At 39.8% G+C, this 25,943-nt stretch overlaps 1 protein-coding gene across 1 annotated transcript in view; it reads right to left on the bottom strand.

The window, feature by feature from the left end:
• Positions 1 to 25,943, bottom strand: part of LOC127575211 (uncharacterized) — a 165,542-nt gene that overhangs the window by 68,726 nt on the left and 70,873 nt on the right. The window contains exons 7-9 of the mRNA XM_052024916.1: positions 15,727 to 15,863; positions 14,829 to 14,989; positions 7,771 to 7,883 (exon numbers count right to left, since the gene is read on the bottom strand). Of these exons, the coding sequence (XP_051880876.1) occupies positions 7,771 to 7,883; positions 14,829 to 14,989; positions 15,727 to 15,863 (411 nt within the window). The remainder of the gene's footprint in view (positions 1 to 7,770; positions 7,884 to 14,828; positions 14,990 to 15,726; positions 15,864 to 25,943) is intronic.

Raw genomic sequence — 25,943 nt, 5'->3', positions numbered from 1 at the left:
GTTAATAGAGCTGCTGCTCCTCAGCATTAGAAACCTGATCCTGCTTGTGCGGAGTTTGTACATTCTTCCTGTGACCTAGCGAGTTTCCTCCTGGTGCTCCAGTCAACTCCCACATTCCAAAGACATGCAGTTTGGTAGGTTAATTGACTGCTATATGTTGCCCCTGGTGAATTGATGGGAATGTGGGAAGAATAACAAAAAGTAGGACTAATGTAGGATCAGTGTAAATGGGTAGTTGATGGTCAGCACATACTCAGCGGGCCGAAAGGCCTGTTTCTCTGCTTTATGACTCCATAATTCAATGAAGAGAATGTCACTGGCAGTTCTCCAAAGAACAACCCACTAGTGTAGGTGCATTTCAGCCCAATGAATTACTTCCAAAATGTAGTCACTGTTGCAATGCAAGAACTGTGGCAGTTAATTCCAAACAAAAAGTACCACAAAGAGCAATCAAGTAAATAACCAGTCCATTTGTTTTCATTTGAGGTAGATGGTTAAATGTTGGCTGAGATACCAGAGATTTTCTTTGAAATACTGCCATGTATTTTTACAAAAGCTTACATGAACAGAAAGGAACAGAGTTTACTGTTCTTTCTAAAGAGCATAACTCCCTCAGTAGGGCACATTTAATTTATTGCTCAAATCTCAAAAGAGTGACTTTAGACTGGAATTCATAATCTTCGGAATCAGAGGTTATTATTACTGTCAAATCAAGGCTGATGGCAGGCAGCAATAGTATTGAGGTTTCTCACAGTTGAAACAGAACTATCACATACTGTTATTTTAGATACAGTAATTATATTTGACAGAATAGTTTATGCATAGAATAACTAATAAATTCTAAATGTTAAGCTGGCATTGCAGTAATTTGTTTCTAAATTCTTCAATCACAAACAAAGTATTAAATAGAAGCAAAGTTATAACCTTAACCTTTTTTTAATTACATCTCTTTGAAGTTTCCTGAGACATTCTTTAATGTTAAAGGCATAATTTTCATGCATGCTTTTATTTGCTCTTATACGATGACACTCTAAAGCCAGTAACACAGCACATGGATTGTGAATTACCAGTATTACAAAATGGACGATAACTTGTATACATTTTTAACGATGCTTACCACGAAGTTTTGTATGTTGTTTATAAACTATGAAGGTAAATTGAAAGGAATCCAGAAGCTGCAGCCAATCTAATTAGATAAAAGGACTAATATTGTTCCAAATACAGAAAACATTGATGCAACATGATGTTCACTATGAACTTAATGATATTTAACAAGAAAGTCCCAGCAGACTTCAATGGTTCAAGTGAATTAATGTGAAAAAGACCAGACAGTAAAATTAAATGCACTGCATTAATTACCAGAACAATATCGCTTCTAGGTGTAAAGTACCGCAGATCCGTGGTGCATCTGACTCTATTTCCAGACTTGAGCTCAGCCTTCACAACATTCACTTCTTCCCTTACTAACAGTACTATAATTATACGATCATTTACCAGGATACATCAATATCCTTCCATAAAACCGCTTTTCAAAGAGTCACTGATTGCTGAAAGAACACACTCATACTTTGACAATCTATAGAAAAATGGGTTTACGGGCCTAATATTCACTGTGTAGAAAATGGAGAGGACATGAATATCTATGATGCTGCCTCTACCCAGGTACTTCTCAGGTCCTTCTCACTTATATTATTTCTTAAAATATTTCATAGGCTGTACCTTATGACGTGGTGCAATTTAACTGGGTCCTAGCTGCAATAACATGCTTTATTAAATTTGATTCAATGATTTTACACTGATGAAGTGAATGCATCTACACTCAGATGATTGCATTGTTTCTGCAATTTCCTGCCCTAGCTGTGGTAATGAAACCTGACACAGCTTAGGTAATGTTGTTAAGGAATTGAATATCAACCAAGTATTTTGATAGTAACTTCTGTTATGTATATTAATCAGTATTGCGATGTAGACCTTTTATGTACAGACAGGCACATCGTCCGACATGCAACGTTTCTGCCATGTCACTTGCCATTTGAGCTAAGTCTCCCCAATGACATTCTATAAACCAGAGCAAGCCAGAAAACTGGTTAAGGTTGAATGAACACCCCTGAGCAGTCTGATCTAAAATAAGCTCTATCACTGAAAAGATGAAACTACAATCTCTCCCACAACCAACACCAATAGGTAAGCTTGTCTAAGTTTCAACATTACCTTCTTTTTTCAACCTAACATATCCATGATTGTGCTAAATTAGAAAAACAAGTATTCAGTCCCAAATCAAGGGTGAAATGGCCATGTCAATAAATTTAAGCTTATTATTTAAGATCACAATGGATTCACAATTTGACTACAGAGTTATTAAAGAAGCATTTTAAGAAAACTGTATATGTTGGATTTGCAAAACTGGATATTGAATATAAAGAGGATTACATGTTGGAATATACATTCTACATGGCATTATTCTGGTCCATATTCAGGAAACCTCAGTACAGATTAAGAAATAGTACTTTATAGAAAGTACGTTGAGAAATATGAGCAACTGTTGGCAATTCTGTTGCTCCATAAGTGACAGAAACATTTAGCCATATATGTAATTTATTCCAATTAGAAGATAAGAATTGTTTGCCAGAACCCACGAATAGCTACACTTCTTTAAAATTCATTTTTCATGACTGGGTGTCAGAGGCAAGGCCAGCATATATTGTCCATCCCATATTGTTCTTGTGAAGGTGGTGGTGAATTGAACCCCAACAGTCCTCCTGGTCAAGATATTTCCACAGTACTGTTGGGGAAGAAATCCCAGTATTTAGATTCAGCAATGGTGTAGGAATGGCGAAATATTTCCAGGTCAGAATGGTGCATGACTTGGAGAGGAAGCTGCAGGCGGTGGTGTTCCCATCTGCTTGAGGCCCTTCTCTGTCTTGATGATAGGGGTTGCAGGTTTGGAAGCTACAGTTGGAGGAGCCTAGATAAGTACCAGCAGTGCACTCTGTAGGTGGTACACATTGTAGCCACCGTGAGCAGCTGGTGGAAGCAACGAAAGTTTAAGGTGGAATATGGGGTCACGATCAAGCATGCCATTTTGCTTTGGAGTGTTGAGTTTCTTGAGTGCTATGGGGACTGCACTTATCAAGGCAAGTGAGAGTATTCCATCACACTCCTGACTTGTGTCCTATAGATGATGAGAGATTTTTAAATTCTCTGTCACATTAAAAATTTGAGGGTAAAGCAGGATGATTGACATGTGTATTTTGGGTGGATTGTAATTCTACAGAGTATTCAGATGACTGAATTTTAAATCCAGGACTGGTGATAATTTTATCAGAAGTACTGTACTATAAGCTTCAGGTGCCTGGAGATTGGAGAGAGCATATAGCTCCTTATCCAGTGATTCCTTCTTGCAGTTGGAATATGCTAGGCCTTGGTCCCCACATTGTAGGAGCAGATAATTCTATTTCCACTGATTGCACACAGTTTATCAGAGGTGCCCTGTTTCGCAGTACCAGCTCTGTGTCTGACTTCGAACTGTTTCAAAGACCTCATGAACAGTTGTCAGATATAATGACACTCACAGAATCCTATTTAGGCTCATGGTAGGCTGATGGTAGTTTCTTTGTTCTACAAATGTTATCGTGGACCAGATTTATTTGAGTCAGATGGATAGGTGAGGATGACGCCAAAGACGTTACTTATTTCCAAGTGAAGCAGCAGTTCACTTGCACTTCTTCTAATTTAGCATATTGCATTCACTGCTCACATGTGGTCTACCCCACATTGAAGAAACCAACACAGATTGGGTGACTGCTCAGCAGAACACCTCCATTTGTCCACAAGGATGAACGTGAGCTTCCAGTTGCCCATCATTTTAATTATCCATCCTACTCCCACTCTGATCTCCCTGTCTTTGGCTTCCTACATTATTCCAGCAATGTCTGATGTAAGATTGAGGAACATCTTACCGATTACTAGTGGTGTTCTGCAGGGGTTGGTGTTGGGGCCGCTTCTTTTTACCTTGTACATTAACGATTTGGATGATGGAGTAAATGGTTTTGTGGCTAAGTTTGCGGATGACACCAAGATAGGTGGAGGAAGTAGCGAGTTATTGAGGAGACAGAAAGGTTGCAGAGAGACCTAGATAGTTTAGGAGAATGGGCAAGGAAATGGCAGATGAGATTCAATGTTGAGAAATGTGCAGTTGTACACTTTGGAAACAGAAATAAATGGGCAGATTATTATCTAGAAGGAGAGAAAATTCAAAGTACAGAAGTACAAAGGGACTTGGGGGTACTCGTGCAGGATACCTTAAAGGTTGACCACCAGGTCGGATCGGTGATAAAGAAAGTGAATGCTATGTTAGCATTCATTTTGAGAGGTATAGTGTATAAAAGTAAGGAAGTGTTGATGAGGCTCTACGGGGTACTAGTGAGGCCTCATTTGGAATACTGTGCACAGTTTTGGGCCCCATATCTTAAGAAGGATGTGCTGATGTTGGAGAGGGTTCAGAGGAGATTTGCGAGGATGATTCCCGGAATGAAAGGGCTTATGTATGATGGGCGTTTGTCAGCTCTATGACTGTACTCACTGGAGTACAGAAGAATGAGAGGGGACTTCATAGAGACATTTAAAATGTTGAAAGGACTGGACAGAGTAGATGTGGCTAGGCTGTTTCCCTTGGTGGGTGAGTCCAGGACCAGAGGGCACAATCTTAGAATTAGAGGGTACAGGTTTAAGACAGAGATGAAGAGAAATTTCTTTAGCCACAGGGTGGTGAATTTGTGGAATTCCTTGCCAGGTACAGCAGTGGAGGCCAGATCATTGGAGGCGTTTAAGAAAGAGACAGACATATATCTAAATAGTCAGGGGATAAGGCCGGAAATTGGGGTTAGAATAGTGTTTTTTTTCACCTGCCCCTCCCCCCCCCCCATTTCTCATTTCTTTTTCTTTTTCCCTTTTCCTTGGAGCAGACACGATGGGCCGAATGGCCTACTTCTGCTCCCTTGTCTTGTGATCTTCTCTCTGGGCACATTATAGCCCTCAATAATGAATTCAACAACTTCTGAAAACCAGCCTAATTCTTTTCCCTCCACAGCCATTATCAGCTATTTCAGTTTCAATTTGTACTTTTGTTTCTTTTCTCTTCTGTGTCTAACTGCTGGAATTCAAAGTAATTGTTCTTTGATCATCTTGGTCTATATCTGATCAGAGACATTCCCTGTGTTCTATCCATACTCCATGTCTCTAAAGTTCAAAGATGCTTGTTTCCTCACTTTCCCAGTTAAGAACAAAGGTCATTGATCTGACCCATCAGCTCTCTTTCTCTCCCCACTGATTTTGCTTGACCTGTTGAGCGCTTCCAACATTTTCTGTTTTTGTTCTGGATTTCCAGTATCTGCAGTTTTTTGCTTGAATTCTCATTACTCATATTGTTTTCCTCAGCATCTTCAATCATTTCTCAGGTAAATCACTTGGTGGATTCTGTGCTCTTGCTTCCCTGACCAGGCAAGAAGGGCCAGATGGCAGACTCCTGCTTCTATTTCTTATGTTTTTATTGTTAATAAATGTTGTACGGTTGATTGTACTGAAGTTAGCCCTCCCTCAACATATTTTGACATGTTGGGTAGTGGCTAATCTTATTTTCTTTATTTTTACAATTAGGTACATTGTTGGGCCACTTGAAAGTCAATTGTGACTGGAGTGAAATGTAGGGCACTGGCAAACCAGCTGGGTTTTTCTGACCCTAATCAAGAAATTAAGAAATTTATTTAGTTCATTTGGAGAACTTGGCACAGTAAGATTTGAATTCAGGGTTGGATTATTTGTCATCTCCCTTTTATGCGTAAATAAATTTTGCTGTTAACCTTAGCCAGGAAAAGAACGTGCCAATATACACAATTACTGTTACAAAAATGTACAGAATTATACAAATATTTCTGATCAAGTTAATATCTTTGGACTAGCAAAGGAGAAAAATAAAGTTATCTCAGTTTATATTCTATTCCTGGGAAGGGGTTGGGTGGGTGATGATGATAATGAGGGAAGGAGAAAGTCAGGGCAAAGCATCCATCCACTGCAAGGAGGAAGAGATAAGGGCAAAAAATCGGTGTAAGCCAAGAGGCCAGAACACCTAATGCAATGAGGTGTGCTAACCTCTCAAAAGCATCTGGACAATAGTCACCTTGTATCAAAAAGATCGAGGTTATGGGACAATGGGTTTCCCATTTCTAAGACCTGATGGAAAGGGTGGAAAGGCAAGGCCAGTGCTAAAGGGGATTGTCCAGCCAAGGACATCCTACAAAGTTATTGGGATCTCTGGTGGTGACTGCGGCAGAAAAACTTACAGGCAGCTGAAGGACCATTTGTGTGTACTCATTAATTTTAGTGAAATCAATAACAGTGTTATATATAGCGGGCATGATCTCAGGGTACCTGCCTGATGTGTGGTCCCATAATTTAGGTGTCATTTCCAAAACAGCCACTGAAAGCAGAGAAAAATAGAAAGATTTATAAAGTTACCATTATTTAAATAAATAAAAATATTGGTTTTTTAAAAAGAAAAATTAAGAAAAATTAAATGGAAAAAGAGAAGAAAATAGGGGGAAAAACGCAGCAAAGTTAAGACTTCAATATTTTTAATGAAAATGCTTGCTCTACTTATAAAACAATCTTTCTGCATTTATGAGATTTTGTCACAGCATCAACATTGGAGCAAGACACACCTAGGTTAAACTGCACCAAATTGGGGCATTGGCCATATACAAGTATTAAGAAAGTCACAATTCACTACACAAAAATGCATGATATCATTGATGTACATTGCCAAGTATTAGACTTTATCAGATTTTTTTAAGGTTATAGTCAACATTTAATTGCACACTATGTATACATGTTTACTTTCTGTTTGCCTCATTAAGAACAGTAACACTCAGATTCCTGCAAAAAATCACATTTTTTTCATTCAGTATGGCTTAGCAGAACATGAGGAGTTCCATTGTCACCACTTTTTGCAATGTTAGTATCAGAATTACGTTGTTTAGAAAATACCACTGTAGTTTACCAAGACTTCCAGCTTGATCCTGAAAATCTGTAGCCCTGTATGAGAAATGCTTGCTTTGTATTAGAGCATTAGTTCAAATTTATGGAAGAATTAAGACTCCAAAATTATGAATCAATGCTGCAGTAGGTTACATTTTGCTTTATCTTCTGTTCTATAATGGGATATGATGAAAATCTCTTTTAATTTTGTGCTATGTAGGTCTTACATAAAAGATCCAGAACACAATATGAATGTATTAGCACAAATTTTCAGTTACTTAGATTGTCCTCTCACAGCCAGTTCAAGAAGAAATGTTCCTCTTAAGTCAAGGTACTAAACTAGATAGGATATACTTGATGTAATGGTGATTGTTATAAAACAATATACACATTACTGACCTCCATTATAATGATAAACAAAAAAGAAATTATTCCGGCAGTGTTAAGTCATTTTCTGAACATCCAGCAACATAAGAGCCAACTTCAGCAAGACCACTGTTTCACCTGTCACTTCATACTTCCTATTTTCATACAACACAAAGGACAAATGGTAGAAGGACAAATCTTCTAATGTGATAAAGAAAAAATTACTACAAACCAATACACCTCTTAAATGCAGCACTCATGAAATTTCTGTGCAGCAACATCAGCGTTTACACCACAGCAACTCCAAATGATTGTTTCTGATATTGGCTTCCTTATATACTTGCTTATGATTCATTGGAAATGCGATCTGACCTGGTGATGCAGCTTTGGTGCCCTTGATAGTTTCATAAAGGTTAAGTGAGGTTTAAAAGCTCTGCTGTCTCCAGTCAAAATGCCATTTGCTTGGAATCTTTTCTTTATAGTCTCTGTGGAATAAGCAGATGAGATTCAGCTTATTCTGGAAAAAGTAGACATCTAATATGTCTCCAAATGTGGCATATAGCTGTAGCATGACATAAAGTGAAGAAACAATCAATAGTTTCAGGAAGAATCAGATCCATTACTTGGCTAAATAACAGTCAATGTGCACTACACCCTATATGAAATGCACATTACACTATATGTTTGCAAGTGTTTAATTATTAGAATTCTTTTCAAAAAGCCATTCAATACAAAATCCAATTTGTAATCCACATAAGTACTCTGATAAGAAAATGGCCATTTTTTTCCCCATAGAACTATTTTTAATCATCAGAAAGTTTAAAATTATGCCTTTGATTAATTTTAAATAAAAATTTTGACTTGATGGATTCTCCATTCATATAAAGGTTTTGTTAAACAGAGCTCATTTTTAAATAACTCTAATCATCTTAACCAAATTACGCAGCTTATCCTTTCTCAGGAGCATAAGGTCCACTTGATATTTTTAAAAAAATATACACATTAAGCAGCCACATCAAAGAAAGCATGAAATGGATTAGTCCATTGGATGGTTAACCTATTCACTTTTCACCTTTCATGCAGCGATTAGCTACTCCCCTTGTTAATGAGATGAAAATCAATTGAGTTTCATCACAGTGGGAATATGGGCACAGTGCAAAACTGACCACTATATGGCACATGTTTGACAAAAGTTAATGAGAAAGGGAAATACAACAATAGAGCCTCATTGGAGCTGGAAACTGAGAGACATTATTGGGATGAAAAGATGATTTTTAACTTATAATCAGAAATGGCGGCACGGTAGCGTAGCGGTCAGTGTTATGCTATTACAGCGCCAGCGACCTGGGTTCAATTCCCTCCACTGTCTGTAAGGAGTTTGTATGTTCTCCCCATGTGTGGGCATGCTATGTTAGCGCCAAAAGAGTGGCGACACTCGCGGGCTGCCCCCATCATATTCTCAGTAACACAATAAGAAGCATTTCACTGTGTGTTTCGATGTGCATGTGACTAATAAATAAATTGGTCTGCTTGATGTATACTTTTGTTACAAAAATGAAAAGGGACAAATATACATAAACTGATAAATATTTTCAAGTTTTTGATGTTTGATATCTATTTCTTGTGCCCAAAGGTTTTGTCCATTTGTGAACTGTCACTCAAATTGACCAAGTGCATTCATATACAATATCTGCCAAAGAAATACTGTGTGTAGCTTGCTAGATATAGCACAAGCTCCCATCCTTTCCTAGAATTAAGAAAACAGCAGAATAATACACTTAGATCTTGGTTTACACCATAAATGCCATTAACACATAAAAAACAGCAGAAATAACAATAGTTTGAATTTCTTTACAGAATTTTACAATTCATGTTCTTTCCTTGGAACCGCTGTTTATCTGCCTCAACCCGGAATGTAGGCTGTCCATTTCCCTCCACAGATGCTGCTTCACCTGCTGAGTTCCTCCAGTAGCTCGTTTTTTGCATTAATGCTTCAGTTTTACATTCAGTGTAAATTCAGAATGTTACTTTATAATTGACACTTAGTGTCATTTTTAATTTGTATAAATATTACTTTATTCTATAAATTACCACTAGGTGTTCTATAGTCAGTCTTAATTCTAATGAAATAATCAATACTGTTGACATTCATACAAACTAGGAACAGCATTGATATGGGTCAGCTTACAATTATATCAGAAATAAATATAGGCAAGGGCAAGAGATCATATTAAATTGCAAGGAGAATTGAAAAAGAAATGCCAACTAAAATTAAACATTTCATGTGGTGATAAATCAATGCTGAAATGCCAATGTCAAACTAATAAATATCAGTCATGCTCTATAATTATATATATTCTACAATACATTTCTGTCTGGAAAAAGAGACATTGAATGGCTTTCCCTTCTTGCCATCAGACAAAATGAAGACATTTGCCAAACAGTGGTTAAGAAGCTACAAGAGTAAAATTGTTAACGTTCCTGTTACGAAATGGATGGGAAGAGGAAATATGTAATAGGATATACATTGGTGAAAATTTGGCAGTAGCACCTCAAAAGTGTATCTTCTCCCATTCCCATCATTTCTATCGATCCTATGATCTTCCCCTTGATCTATCATTGGGCTGCTAGAGAACCTGAGTCAAGCAGTGGGTCAACTAATTCAGCCAATCAGCATTCTATAAAGAACATAGGAACCATTTTTGACTTAGATCAGTATTGGGTGAGAATACATCTTTCTGCCATGTTGTTTTGATAGCCAGGAAGCTTGCCCACAGCTATCCAACAAAATACCAGTAATGCCTGACCCTCAAAATTGGCTGGATTCCCCACATTTGCACTGAGGAAATTACCTTTCTCGCTGCAATAAGATGGTTACAAATACATTAGGGCTAATTTACATTATTTGCAAAAGCACGATGTATAAAAGCAAGGAAGTCATGTTCAAAGTGTATAGAACATTAATGAGGCTACAGCTGGACTACTGAACAGTGGAATGACCTCTGAGGCTTATGGGAGCCCTAAATACCCAAAAAGCAAGTCCCAGATCCTTCATTAGCGAATATATTAATCACTTTGACATGCATTCCCGAGTCCCAAATTGTACTGTAACCACCATAAAATTACATAATATTAGTCAACTTATTATTTTTATTTGAGTATATTTAAATGTTTATAATTAAGTGTTTTAAGATGTTTTAGGATTGTTAAGTTCGTTTTATGTTTCCTTTAGACATGTCTAATTTTTTGAATGTCTCTGAAAGTTATTACATGTTTTGATAGCAAAGCCAGGTGTTATGGCTTAACTAGCTGTTGAAGTTTTTTTTGTGGCCAGGGATGGTTCTGTCACTTCCACCCTCAAAGACACCACTCATGGGCCAATGTAGCATATATCAAAATGATCCACAAGCTTTGGAGAAAGATGTATGTATTTTGGCAATTCAACAGTTTTGTAGAGAAATTAGATCACTGTCTCGTGTTTCTCCCTTAGTAAAGCACAATCACTTATATTCTGGAGAATCATAGCAATTTATGATTCACAGAATGATGCTCACCCTTCCATTATGCCCAGCTGGCCAAGAAAGAACTGTGCAGCCAAATCCCATTTCCCAGTTCTTAATTCATGTCCTTATTATTTATGGCACAATGTGATGAATATTCACTTTCCAGACCCCAAAAAGGGTTATTGCTAACCTCAGCTTTTTAGCACATCAGCATGACCTGTCCAAAGGTCAAGAAGTGATTGCTCATTAAGCTAAAATCCCTTTTGCAAAAACAGCAGAAGTTGACCAAGGCTCAAGAAGTTTGCTGTTTGCTAAATTAATCTTATAACCAATATTCCCTGATCAGCCGCTCCACAAATAAGAGAACAATGGGATCCACGTTTACTTAATTAAACACTCCAGTCACCTGGCCTGAAAATGTGGTGAAAACATATCACATGCCAATGGTGTCAACTAAATAAAAAAACAGTATAAATATTAGAAAGCAGTCAGGGTTGGGGGAATGACAGAGAGAAGGGGTTACAGAAAGAAGACCTGGAATTCATTCCTCAGCCTTTGGTTTTTGTGATGGACGACTTGCTTGTCTGCAACTTGTTGGTATGACTTTTTAGCTCGTAAGAATTGTACTTGCGTTTGGAGATCCTTTGTAAGTTACAAGTTGTTGTTAATTACTCATTAGAATTAAATGTGTCTCACTTAAAATAAAATAAACTATGTTTAAACTGCTTCATTAGTTGGAATTATCTTTTCCTTGGTTGGGAGGAGGGACCCACTGCTTGAAATAGTAATTATTGACAGCTAGAACTTTCTGTAGAGACTAAAGTAGTGAAGTAAACTGGTCCTTGGTGTAGGTTGATACAGTATAATCTCCCCGTAGTGAGGGTACTGATAGATACTTATACCAGATAGAACTTAAAGTCTTGACTTATGTTTGGAGCTCTTGGACGGTACACTCAATATCATCACAATATGAAGTGGCTCATCCAGATATTGAAAAAAATGGATTCTATCTCTAACTCCCTTTCAGGCAAACATTTTAATCATGGCCCCTACATTTACTTCTAAGCTATTAATATATATCATGAAAACCACAGGACTTAGTATTGAGACTTGCAAAACCCTTTTATAAACAGTTTTTTAATCATTGAAACATCTGTCAACTTTAACATTATTTTCCTGACACTAGTTTACCTTCAAGAAGCTGTTTCTAATGTACTTTGGCTAAATTAGATCTTGATCTGGTACAAAAACAATCATTCCAAAAGTGAATCTTGTCTTTCTTTGCTCTTTTCCAAAAATATGCTAAATCTAGTTGAATTATGATCACACTAACCAAAATGCTCTCCACCGATTCCCCTACAACTTCTCAATTTGTTCCCTCAAACTAAGCACTTCCCTTGACGGGATTACTATGTACTCACAAGTTCAAGTTATACTTTATTGTCATTCACCCATATGCTATAAAAACACATGGAGGAACGAAATGTCATTTCCCCCAGACTCACACAACAGAGGACATACATAGAACAGAGGACATACAATAAACGCAGACAAAAAAATTGTGCAAGTACAAATAGTGCAAAAAACGGTATATACAGAATACAAAATAAGTGCAGGGTTAGTGCAAAACCGAGTTGGATGAAGAAAATACAGAACTCAGTGTGTTGCATTAAATGTATAAACATGTTCAGCAGGAACCAAAGTTCTTATACGCCGTTGTGCAAACCAGGACTTTTGACGCGGCATTTGTCTGGAACTGCTTCCAGGGTATTCAGGAGCCTGAGAGCCTGGGGGAAAAAACTGTTGTACAGTCTAGTAGTTGTGGCCCGGATGCTCCGGTACCGCTTGCCAGACAGCAGTGGTACAAATAGGTCGTGGGAGTGATGAGAAAGGTCATCTATGATTCTGCAGACCTTGCGTGTGCATCGTGTGTTGTAGATATCCAGGATGGAAGGAAGAGGTACTCTAATGATCTTTCCAGCTGTACTCGCAATTCTCTGCAAAGTCTTATGGTCAGAGACGTTACAGTAACCGTACCAGGCAGAGATGCAGCTGGTCAGGACACTCTCAATGGTACCCCTGTAGAATGTGGTGAGGGTGGGGGAGGGCAGGTTTGCTCTCTTCAGCCGCCGTAAAAAGTGGAGACGCTGCTGTGCCTTCTTGGCGAGGGAGGAGGTGTTGGTTGACCAGGACAGGTCGTCTGCTATACGTATTCCCAAGAACTTGTAACAGCTGACTCTATGTACAATGATGTCATTGATGCACAGGGGTGAGTGGTCAGCCTGGGCCTTTCTAAAATCCACAATCATCTCCCTTGTTTTGTCCATGTTCAAGGAGAGATTGTTGACTGAGCACCAATCCACTAGCCTCTCTGTAAGCTGTTTCATCGTTCTTGCTGATAAGGCCCACCACTGTTGTATCATCAGCAAACTTGATGATATGGTCGGAGCTTGAGTTGGCAGAGCAGTCATGGGTCAGCAGCATGAACAGCAGTGGACTGAGCACACAGCCCTGGGGGGACTCCAGTGCTCAGCCTGGTGATATTTGAGATGGTATTTCCAATGCGAACTGACTGTGGCCTTTCAGAGAGGAAGTCCAGAATCCAGTTGCAGGTGGAGGTGCTAAGGCCCAGTAGGTGTAGCTTCCTTATGAGGTTCTGTGGGATGATAGTGTTGAAGGCAGAACTGAAGTCTATGAAGAGCATCCTGACATAAGTGTCCTTTTGATCTAGGTGACACAGGGCCAGGTGGAGGGCAGAGGACACTGCATCTTTGGTTGACTGATTGGGGCGGTATGCAAACTGAAGGGGGTCTAGTGAGGGGTGGAGAATGGATTTGATGTATTGCAGGACTAGCCTCTCGAAGCACTTTGTGATGATTGGTGTCAGTGTCACTAAAGGTGTTTTAAGAATTCTGCTCCTTCTTTCCCATTAATATTGATACTATGTCAGTTAACTTTGTCAGTTAATATTAAATGAGGGAATCCCCTATTATTAATGATTTATTGCTTTAGCATTTATCAGAAATTTCCCTCACCTTCTTCTTAAACATTGAGGGTCCATAATATATCATACTAAATTACACATCAGTATTTTGATACATGTAAATAAAGTGCATGAAATATTTTATCTCAGTTATTTGTTACATGGGTATAGTCAAAATTGCTCACTCTGTCATTCTCCGACATCAACATTAATGGGAGGTTTATAAAGGCATCATGGAATTTTCAAAATTGATTTTTTAAATCTTTTTTAGTACCAGCAAGATTTGTCATTTGTTAACAATAAACGTTCAGCCAGCAGTCAGTAAGCATCAGCTTGTGTGTGTCAGGTTCTTTCTAAGGTCTATCTTCACTGGGCAATGGTCACATACCTGACTGCTGGCTCTGTCCTGTCCTAAGTAGGTCCTCACTGTGTAATTTTATCCTGAGTTAACTTTTATCCAGACAAAAGTGCAACTGACTGAGAATTCATCCACTTGCTTTGAATTTTCACAAAAAATTAACAAAAAAACTTGTAAAAATGCTATTGTGTTAATGAGCAAAAAGGGCACAAATTAAAAATAGCAAGCCCCCTCATTCTGTGGGAGAACATTCAAATGTCATGGCTTAACACAATAACAGAGGGACTTTAACCTTAACATAGGAAATATTTTCCTAAGCACCTGGTCATAGGTAACAAAAAGCTGAACTGAAAGAAACCTCTGTCATGAGAAGCCAGAGAAAAAGTCATAAAAATGTCAGGAACGGCATTCAGAAATGAACTTCTTTCGAAAGCAGTTAATTAAAGACACCCCCAAGTTCTGAGGACATTTGGCAAAAAGTATTGCAAAATTTTTGCAGAATTCTGATAAATATTTTTTTTCTTTAGAATAATACCTTTAAATATTTAAAATACTCCTGGATACAAATCCCAATCAAACCACTTACCTGCAATATGGATCAGTGTAGTCAGCTGTTCATTTTCCACTAACTGTGCAAATACTACTTCTCCTCTGAAATCTGCAATTCCATGAAATCCTAAGGCCAACTGTTCTCCCAGTAGGATTTCCTGCACTGGCTCCTTGCATTCTTCAATTGTACTCACTGCTCTACCAGAAAGAAAATCAAACAACTTCCATAAATAAAGGAATAGGTTTGGGCTCTTACAACTCTGCTCAACTAATGTGAAAACTCAGACTTTGGCCAAGTAAATTCTATGCATTTTAAAAAAATGCCAATTACTTTAAATCGTAACAAAATGTACTGCACAATTCGAAAAGTGGACAAAGAAATACCGTCTGAAATATTGAGCAACATTGAAGAGCAATTTGCACATATCTAATTGCAACTTCAAAGCAGAGGAAAACGTTAAGTACCACCTATTAGATGTTGGGTCTCTTATTTGACCTAAAAGATAGAGAAGGAATTGTTTTTAACTGCACATCAAAGTATACATTGTGCTTAAGTTTGCCAGAGGTGACCACCATAAAAATTCATGTAGGAACTGGAAATAAGAACTGGAAAGTCAGAAATTTAATTTTTTGGATGTTAGAGATGTCAAAGGATATGGGGATAAGACAGGAAAAAGGTGGTGGAATGGAAGATGGACCATGATTTTCTTGAATTGTGGAGTAAACATGAAGGGTGAAGATGGTCTACTCCTGATGTTATTTCATATGTTCAAATGTAATATATGTTCTAAAGAAGAAATTTATAGAAATGCATTGAGAAGCCTGGAACTATGAATAATTCAGAGTAAAGAATGCAGGTTAATGAATCAACTAGAAATTAAAAACAACTATAGTTGCCAGTTCATTGCAAGGAACATTTTTTAAGAAACACTCACTTGTTCACCTCCACATCACTTGCCAAGTATGTCACAAGAACGGTGATATGAAGACAGGAAATTGGTATCATGGCCTTGGATAGTCTTTCATCTGTTTGCACTACAAGGTCTTGCACTGCCTTGATGCCACCTATAATCTTAAATAATTAGAAAAATTAACAAAGTATTCTGGATACGTTTCAAATACAATAATCCCACAGCAATCTAAGACAGAAAATCTGTACTTAGCACCTAGTTACCCATTGAGAAACTTTAGTTTCAAAGCAGGTTCTATTAGTTATAGGGAGGCATGGTGCAAAAGCTGTTGACCCAGACATTGGATGCTATCCGTGTGGAGTTTGCACATTCTTTCCATACATTACCAATCCAGCTTCCATCTACAATCCACAGACATGCTGGTAGATTAAGGTGCAACTGGAAATTACCCTAGTGTACGTACTGTAAGTGGCAAAAGAACCAAAGAGAGTGAGAGAGGCATGCAAGAGAGAATAAGTTGTAAGGCTACAGGAGAAAAGGCAGAGGGGATCGGGACTGATAGGATTACTCCAGTGAGAGCTAATATGGATCCGATGGGCTTAATCGTCTCTTCTGAGCTGCAATAAATAAGTAAATACTAATGTGTTAAGTGAAGAGAAAACAACTGCAAGGAAACTCAAACTGGAGCAAGAACAAAAGGTTTCTTAACATCATTGTTAGGAGACATCTTAGTCACTCCAGAAACTGAAATAACTGTATGCAATTTATACACTCACAACTTCCACAATGCCTTAGCCCAAAGTGGGTACTTATATATTTACCAATGTCCTCCTGTTTCTTTGAAAAAATGTTCCCTTTCTCATCCCAAATCAGAGTCCACTTATGTGATGATGATGCAACATCTTGGAAAAAGTTATATTTATACCTCATATAAACATATTGGAAAAAAACTGACTTTGGCCCCTTAGACAAAACAAATGTAGCTAAATTTTAGAAGTGAACTATAATATATAGCTACTACTATATTATATATTTAGAGCAAACTTTATAATGAGAAGTTCACCAGATTGATTCCTGGGAAGACAGGACTGTCCTTTGAGTAGAATGGCCTTTAAAACCCAACAGAATTTTCAGGTAACTGTTTCCTCTGGATGAAAGGTCTGGAAATGTACATCATCATTCATCCAGACCTGAGGTGAAAGAGACTGGCATCAATGAACACTGGTTAACTTGAAGTCAATGAGCAACAAAAGGAAAAGGCTCCAATGATTTGAGTAGTACCTTGCCCGAAGGAAACTGCCTGGGTTGATGGCGACCAATAGCAGGGAGGACAGTAGAGCAGCAATGGCAGGAGTTTCTGGGAGTAATTTGGAAGATGCAGGATCAGTTCATCCCAAAGAAGGAGGAGGATTCTAAAGGGAGGATGAGGGAACTGTGGCTGACAGGGGGAGTCAAGGTCAGTATAAAAGCAAAAGAGAGGGCATACAATATTGCAAAAATTAGTGGGAAGCTAGAGGACTGGGAAGCTTTTAAAAAACAACAGAAGGCAACTAAAAAAGCAATAAGGGGAGAAAAGATGAAATATGAAGGTATGCTAGCCAATAATATAAAAGAGGATACAAAAAGATTTTTCAGATACATAAAGAGTAAGAGAGAGACAAGAGTGGACATCGGACCACTGGAAAATGACGCTGGAGAGATAGCAATGGGGAACAAAGAAATGGTGGATGAACTGAATAAGTATTTTGTGTCAGTCTTCACTGTGGAAGACACCAGCAACATGCAAGAAATTCGAGAGAGTCAGGGGGCAGAAGTAGAGTGTAGTCACTATTACTAAGGAGAAGATGCTTGGGAGACTGAAAGGTCTAATAAGTCACCTGGGCCAGATGGACTACACCCCAGGATTCTGAAAGAGCTAGCTGAAGAGAGTATGGAGGCATTAGTATGATCTTTCAAGAATCACTACAGTCAGGAATGGTTCCGGAGTACTGGAAAATCGTAAATGTCACTCCACTCTTTAAGAAGGGAGGGAGGCAAAGGACAGGAAATTATAGGCCAGTTAGCCTGATTTCAGTGGTTGGTAAGATGTTAGAGTCCATTATTAAGTATGAGGTTTTGGGGTACTTGGAAGCTCATGATAAAGTAGACTGAATGGTTTCCATTAGGGGGAATTTGCCTGACAAATCTGTTGGAATTCTTTGAAGAAATAACAGGCAGGGTAGACAAAGGAGAGTCAATGGATGTTGTTTACTTGGATTTTCTGAAAGCCTTTGACAAGGTACTGCACATGAGGCTTCTAAACAAGATAGGAGCCCATGGTATTGCAGGAAAGGTAGTAGCATGGATACATTGGCTGACTGGCGGAAGGCAAAGAGTGGGAATAAAGGGGGCCTTTTCTGGTTGGCTGCCGGTGAGTAGTGGTGTTCCGCAGGGGTTGGTGTTGGGTCCGTCACTTTTCACATTATATGTTAATAATCTAGATGACGGAACTGAGGGCTTTGTGGCTAAGTTTGTGGCTGATACAAAGATAGGTGGAGGGGCAGGTAGTGTCGAGGAAGCAGGGAGTCTGCAGAAGGACTTGGACAGGTTGGGAGAATGGGCAAAGCTATGGCAGATGGAATACAGCGTGGGGAAGTGTACGGTCATGCACTTTTGGAGAAGGAATAAAGGTGTAGACTATTTTCTAAACGGGGAGCAAATTCAGAAATCGGAGGTGCAAAGGGACTTGGGAGTCCAAGTGCAGGATTCACTAAAGGTTAACTTGCAGGTTGAGTCGGTGGTAAGGAAGGCAAATGCAATGTTAGCATTCATTTCAAGAGGACTAGAATATAAAAGCAAGGATGTAATGCAGAGACTTTATAAGGCATTGGTCAGACTACACTTGGAGTACAGGAAGTCCCCGACTTACGAACGCCCGACTTACAAATGCCCTTACTTACGAACCGACCTTTGTGGTCGGTTCGTAAGCGGGCCCGGCCCCCGATCCTACCACAGTGGCGGTAAACCTTCTCTGGCCCAACCCCGGGCCAAGTGCGCATGTGCGGCTAGGGCCATGCGCGGCCGCGATCCCCGGCCCAAGTGCGCATGCGCGGCTGCGATCCCCGGCCCAAGTGCGCATGCGCGGACACTGTTCCGAGTCACATACAAAATTGGGTTACGAACAGTCTCAAAAACGGAACTCGTTCGTAACCCGGGGACTTCCTGTATTGTGAGCAGTTTTGGGCCCCATATCCAAGGAAGGATGTGCTGGTATTGGAGAGGGTCCAGAAGAAGTTTACAAGAATGATCCCGGGAATGAAAGGGTTAAGGTATGAGGAGCGTCTGATGGTTCTGGGCCTGTACTCGCTGGAGTTTATGAGGGGTGGATTTCATTGAAACCTACCGAATATTGAAAGGCCTGGATAGAGTGAATGTGGAGAGGATGCTTCCAGTAGTGGGAGAGTCAAGGACTGGAGGGCACAGCCTTGGAAATAGAAGGACGTCTCTTTAGAACAGAGATGAAGAGAATTTCCTTGAGCCAGAGGGTGGTGAATCTGTGGAATTTATTCCCACAGACGGCTGTGGAGGCCAAGTCATTGGGTGTATTTAAAGCAGAGGTTGATAGGTTCTTGACTAGTAAGGACATCAAAGGTTACAGGGAGAAAGCAGGAGAATGGGGTTGAGAGGGAAAAATAAATCAGCCATGATTGAATGGCAGAGCAGACTCGATGGGCCAAATGGCCTAATTCTGCTGTGTCTTATGGTCTCATAGTCTTATGGTCAATCATCTCAGCCCAAGGACATAGCTGTAAGAATTGCTCAAGGTGGTGTATTCTCAACACTGGTGCCCCACAAGGCTGTGTCCTCAGCCCCCTCCTCTACTCCTTACATGTACACTCATGACTGCATGGCCAGATTTAACTCCATCTACAAGTTCACAGATGATACCACCATAGTGGGCCATATCTCAAATAACGATGAGTCGGAGTACAGGAAAGAGATAAAGAGAGCTTAGTGACATGATGTCATGACAACAACCTTTCGCTCAATGTCAGCAAAACAAAAGAGCTGGTCATTGACTTCAGGAAGGGGGGTGGTGCACGTGCACCTGTCTACATCAATGGTGCAGAGGTTGAGAGGGTTGAGAGCTTCAAGTTCCTAGGAGTGAACATGACCAATAGCCTGTCCTGGTCCAACCACAAAGACGCCAAGGCAAAGAAAGCTCACTAGCGCCTCCACTTCCTCAGGAGGCTAAAGAAATTTAGCATGTCCCCTTTGACACTCACCAACTTTTATCGAAGCACCATAGACAGCATCCTATCTGGATGCATCATGGCTTGGTATGGCAACTACTCTGCCTAGGACCACAAGAAACTGCAGAGAGTTGTGGGGACACAGCCCAGTAAACTATGGAAACCAGCCTCCCCTCCATGGACTCTGTCTATACTTCTCGCTGCCTCAGTGAAGCAGCCAGCATAATCAAAGACCCCACCCACCCGGGTCATTCTCTCTTCTCCGCTCTCCCATCAGACAGAAGGTACTGGAGCCTGAGGGCACATACCACCAGGCTCAAGGACAGCTATCCCGCTGTTATAAGACTACTGAACAGCTCCCTTATACGATAAGATTGACTCTTGACCTCACGATCTACCTTGATATGACTTTGCACCTTATTGTCTACCTGCACTGCACTTCCTCTGTAGCTGTGACACTTTACTCTGTATTCTGTTATTGTTTTACCCTGTACTACCTCAATGCACCGTGTAATTAATTGATCTGTATGAACGGTATGCAAAACAAGTTTTTCACTGTATGTCAGTACAAGTGACAATAATAAACCAATATCAATACCAATAAAGCAACCTTATATACAGTTTCTCCACGTAGGCTTTTGTCTTACACCTCACTCCTTCCCCCAGCTCTGCTTTGAATACTGTAAACCATCCAGTTTGGAGGAAAAGTCATTGACCCAAAAAGTTAACTGTTTTCTTTTTCCACAGATGCTGCTTGACTGGCTGCTTCAGAACACAGAACGTGGAATACTACAGCACAGTACGGGCCCATTGGCCCATGTTGTACTGACCTATATAAACCTACTCCATGATCAATCTAACCCTTCCCTTCTAAATAGCCCATAATTTTACATTTTTCTTACATCCATGTGCCTATCCAAGAGTCTCTTAAATTTCCCTATTGTATCAGCCTCTACCACACCCTGGCAGTGCATTCCAGGTACCCACCGCTATCAAGTTACTTCTCATCCTCTGTCGCTCCAAAGAGAAAAGCCCAAGCTCGCTCAACCTTTCCTCACAAGACATGTTCTCTAATCCAGGCAGCATCTCCTCTGCACCCTCTCTAAAGCTTCCACATCCTTCCTTTAATGAGGTGACCAGAAATGAGCACATTAGTCTAAGTGTGGTCTAACCAGAGTTTTATTGAGCTGGAATATTACTTCACAGCTCTTAACTCAATCCCCCGACTACTGAAAGCCAGCACACCATATGCCTTCTTCACCACCCTATCAACTTGCGTGGCAACTTTGAGGTATCTATGGACTTGGACCCCAAGATCCCTCTGTTCCTCAACACATTGCTAAGAATTCTGCCATTAACCTTGCACTCTGCCTTCAAGTTCGTTCTTCCAAAGTGTATCAGTTCACAGTTTTCCGGATTGAACTTCATCTGCCACTTCTCCGCCCAATTCTGCATCCTGTCTGTATCCAGCTGTAACCTATGACAACCTTCTATACTGTCCACAACACCTCCAACCTTCGTGTCATCTGTAAACTTACTAACCTAACTCCACTTCCTCATCCAAGTCATTTATAAAAATCACAAAGAGCAGGGGTCCCAGAACAGATCCCTGTGGAACACCACTAGTCAACGACCTCCAGGCAGAATAATCTCCGTCTACTACTGCCCTCTGCCTTCTGTGGGGAAGCCAATCCCAAATCCATGCAGCCCAGTCTCCATGGATCCCATGCCACATGACTTTCTGGATGAGCCTACCATGCAGATCCTTGTCAAATGCCTTCCTAAAGTCCATATACACCACATCCACCGCTCTACCTTCATCTATTTGTTTTGTCATCTCCTCGAAAAACTCAATTAGGCTTGTGAGGCACGAACTGCCCCTCACAAAGCCACGCTGACTATCCCTAATAAGACTATGCTTCTCCAAATGCTTGTAAATCCTGTTCCTAAGAATCCTCTCCAATAGCTTGCCCACCACTGACACAAGACTCACTGGTCTATAATTCCCAGGATTATCCCTATTACCTTTCTTGAACAATGGAACAACATTTGCCATCATTCAATCCTCTGGTACCACTCCTGTGGCCAGGGAGGATGCAAATATCATAGTCAATGCCCCAGCAATCTTTTCTCTTACTTCCTGTAGTAACCCAGGGTATATCCTGTTCGGCCCTGGGGGCTCATCTATCCTGATGTTCTTCAGAAGCTCCAACACTGCCTCTTCCTTAACCTCGACGTGCTCCAGCACATTAGACTGTTCTATGCTGACCTCACATTCGTCAAAGTCCCTCTCCCTAGTGAAGGATGAAGCAAAGTATTTATTAAGGACCTCCCCACCTCCTCCGCCTCCAGGCACATGCTTCCCCCTTTATCCCTGAGTGGTCCTACCCTCACTCTAGTCATCATCCTATTCTTCACATAGGTGTAGAATGCCTTGGGGTTTTCCTTAATTCTACTCACCAAAGCCTTCTCATGTCCCCTTCTAGCTCTCCTAATCCCTTCTTAAGCTAACCTGCCTGGCTACCTTATAATTCTCAAGACCCCTGCACTTCTGATTTCTCCCAGCATTTCAGGGTACTGTCTGATGCCTCACCATTTTCAGCTGCTTCATCCATCATAGAGTAGGGAAGTTGTTAATGATTGCACAATGTTTAATTCCATTTGCAACATGTTGGCAAATAAAGCAGTCCACACCTGCATCCAGGCCTGAGCTGTTAAGTGGGAAATACCATTCATGCCACATGTCCTAAGCAGTGACTATCATCAACAAGAGTATCTAACCACCCAACGTTGACATTCAACTACACTACACAATCAACATCCTAGAAATCACCACTTACCAGAAACTTAGCTGGACCAGACACATAAGTAGCCTGACCACAAGAATGTAAGAAATAGAAGCAGGAGTATGTCCAATGATCCCTCCAGCTTGCTTCACTATTCAATGGAACATAGCTCATCTGATCTTGGCTTCAACTTTACCATCAAGTCTGTTCCCATTAACCTGTGACTGCTGCATAGTCCAAAAATCTGCCTACCTCACCCTTAATATATTCAGTGACCCTGCCAAGTTAAGGGCTAGCTATTCTTTGGCAAGTAACTAATCTCCCACTGAGCTTTTCAACCATCTATCAGGCAGAAGTGTAAAGGAATTCTTTCTCTTTGCCTGGAAGAATAAAGTCCAATACATTCAAAAGACTTAACACAATTGAGCTCACAGCAAACTACTTGATTGACACCTCACCCACTACCATAAGTGTTTACTTCCACTAGCACTGATGCACTGTGACTGCAGAGTGCATCATCTGTAACATTCACTGGATTTTTTTTTGTCTAGGCTACTCCGCCAGTACCTCCCAAACTCATGACCTCTAATACCAAGAAGGACAAGTTCAGCAGACATTTAGGAGCACCACCGCCTATTAGTTCCCAAACATCTGATTTGGAAATATTTTGCCATGTTTTCATCACCACTGAGGCCAAATCCTGGAAAGTCCTTACCCGGCAACATCGTGGGAGTAGCTTTACCAAAGCAACTGTGGTGGTTCAAGAAAGCAATTAACTGCAAATTATTAAAAGAAGTAATGGACAGGCAATAAATTCTGGCCTTGCCAGCAATACTCACATTCTGTAAACCAATTTATAAAAGTTATGACTGAGATGAAAAGAAACCTCTTCCTCACAGGACTATGAATTTTTAGAATTCTCTACCTTACAGGGCCATGATATTCAGTTAATAACAAAACACATCAATAGATTTTTAGGCACTATGAAAATCAAGGAATATTATAATGGCTAGGCCAGGAATATGTTAGGGATGAGTAGAGTAATGTAGAGGAGGAGCTTTGATGTTATTGAATGGTGGAGCAGGAGTGAGAGGACATGTGGCTTTTCATGGTTTCTATTTCTTATCCTTTTGTGTTAAATGATAAGAACAAAAGTATTTCTTATACCTACACAAAATGGCCTGCAGAAGGTGTTACCTAATAATTACTTGCTATATGGTCAGACTAAGAACTCAAAGAAGCATAATAAGCATCTTTCAACTGGAACAAATGTAAAGCATTCAGACATGTAATTTCACACTGTCTGTGATTTCATTGGTTTAATTATTGCACTTTAAAAATTCTATTAAATAATTACAAAAACATTGGATGTGGCACTACAAAAGCAATCTCACAATGAGCATATGTGAGGCCCAATGGGATAAATGAATCCAAGACTGCTAAATTAATACCGCACACAATTAAAATGCTAGACTTCACTGTGGCTTCTGTCGGATGGCTTAAGGCTCATAATTGGTTTGAGAAATAACTTTCCAGAAGGTCAACGTGCAGTTTTCTCAGTTTTTCAAAGCATTAAATGGATTATTACAGGACGTGAGGACCTGAATGAAATGGTAAAATTATTCTCAAATATATTAATTGTATACATGGCAATTATTCAATACAAACATAAACTTCTCAAGTTCTGGCCCTTGCTTATACTAAGGCAGTTTATTGCAGCTTTGGCTGTTAAAGAATGTTTAGCATCTATAGGCTGTAGAACAAATGGCATATTATATAATTCTCCTTTAACATTCAATTATTATTCCGCAACCCTTGATGAAACTGTACTCTGTTAGGAACAAGTACTTTATTCGGGTCTACTCATGACAAGTGAGCACATAAGTAATGTAATGGAGGCTTCACCACCAGAATAATGCAAAGCCTTTGGCAAGGGAGTAAAATACAATGGAAAGTAAAGGAAAAATATAGGAAACAAACCATAATTATGGAAAGTTCTCAGTGAAAAAAATAAATTATCACCCACACACACGTTTTTCAAAATAAAGTGTTTTCCTTCAGTCATCTCATTCCATGCACCCACATGCAAGCCAGTGAATCAGCCAATCTGCTCCTGGACCTCCTGTCACTTTGCAACCTGCAAATGGTGATAAATGAGCAAAGGTTGCTCATCATTCAGGATCTCCCTCAGTAACATCAAATTACGAGAATCACAGGTAGGAACCTACATCCTATAACCCTAAGATGCAAATGGAATTTCTAAAGATTACACAAATTGTAGTTTCATAGTTATTCCCCAAGAAGTCAAATCCCAATGTTGTTCCAGATGATGATTTTTAAAATATGCAAGCTGCCCTTAATTTCAGGCTGACTATGGACTTGATGGTCTTTATTAAAATAAAGCTCAATCTCCTTGGCCTTTTCTTGCCATCGCCTATTTTTGATGACATATCTTCCTTTAGGATTGAACCTTTAGTTGCTGTATAACTCTTTCTTCTATTGAATGAGATGTTGGTCTGTCACATTCAATGGAATTTTATTTTCCAGTTGAACAAGCCCTGAAACTCAGCATCATTCTCATCAAATCAACCTTAATATGGCCTCTGGATTCAGCAGACACTGAGTGAATAAAACTTCTCCAGACACTATCATTATCAGCTTTGGGAATGGAGTAACCATCTCTTGGAAAAATTGTTTAAGATCTTTTAGTCAGTTGAGATATCTTGAAGGAACTTAAGTGTTCAATTTCCTGTGCATTGATTTTGCTTGTTAACAATGCCTTTAGACAATTTGCATATTCTTGAGGGATTTAACCAGGCAATGGTCCATCCAACGCTCAGTGGTTTCATGGCCATCATGCTGAGGACATTCTTACAATCTCAAGTTCTGTTAACAACATAGTCAAGGAAATTCCAGTGCTTAGGGTAATTGTATATCCAGCCGGTCTTATACTTCTCACTCTATCTAAAGATGATGTTCATGATGACTAGGTCATATTCAACTCATTTACTCAGAAGTAGTATGCTGGCCTTTTCTATTCATTCATTCTTTCTCATAAACACAACATGAAGAGCATTTTCCATGCCACAATTATGTCATTATGGTTCAAGCTCCATTCTGTGCCACAGATGGGTTAATGCTTCTTAAGGAAAGCAAAGCCAGTTGGAAAGCACAATTTGAGACACTTCTGAACTGAGAGTCAATAGTGACAGATGCCACTGCT

The sequence above is a fragment of the Pristis pectinata genome, chromosome 10 (genome assembly GCF_009764475.1).
Source record: "Pristis pectinata isolate sPriPec2 chromosome 10, sPriPec2.1.pri, whole genome shotgun sequence".
Lineage (NCBI taxonomy): Eukaryota > Metazoa > Chordata > Chondrichthyes > Rhinopristiformes > Pristidae > Pristis > Pristis pectinata.
The sequence above is the reverse complement of the archived record's forward strand: the minus strand, read 5'-3'. Positions and strand labels throughout refer to the sequence as shown.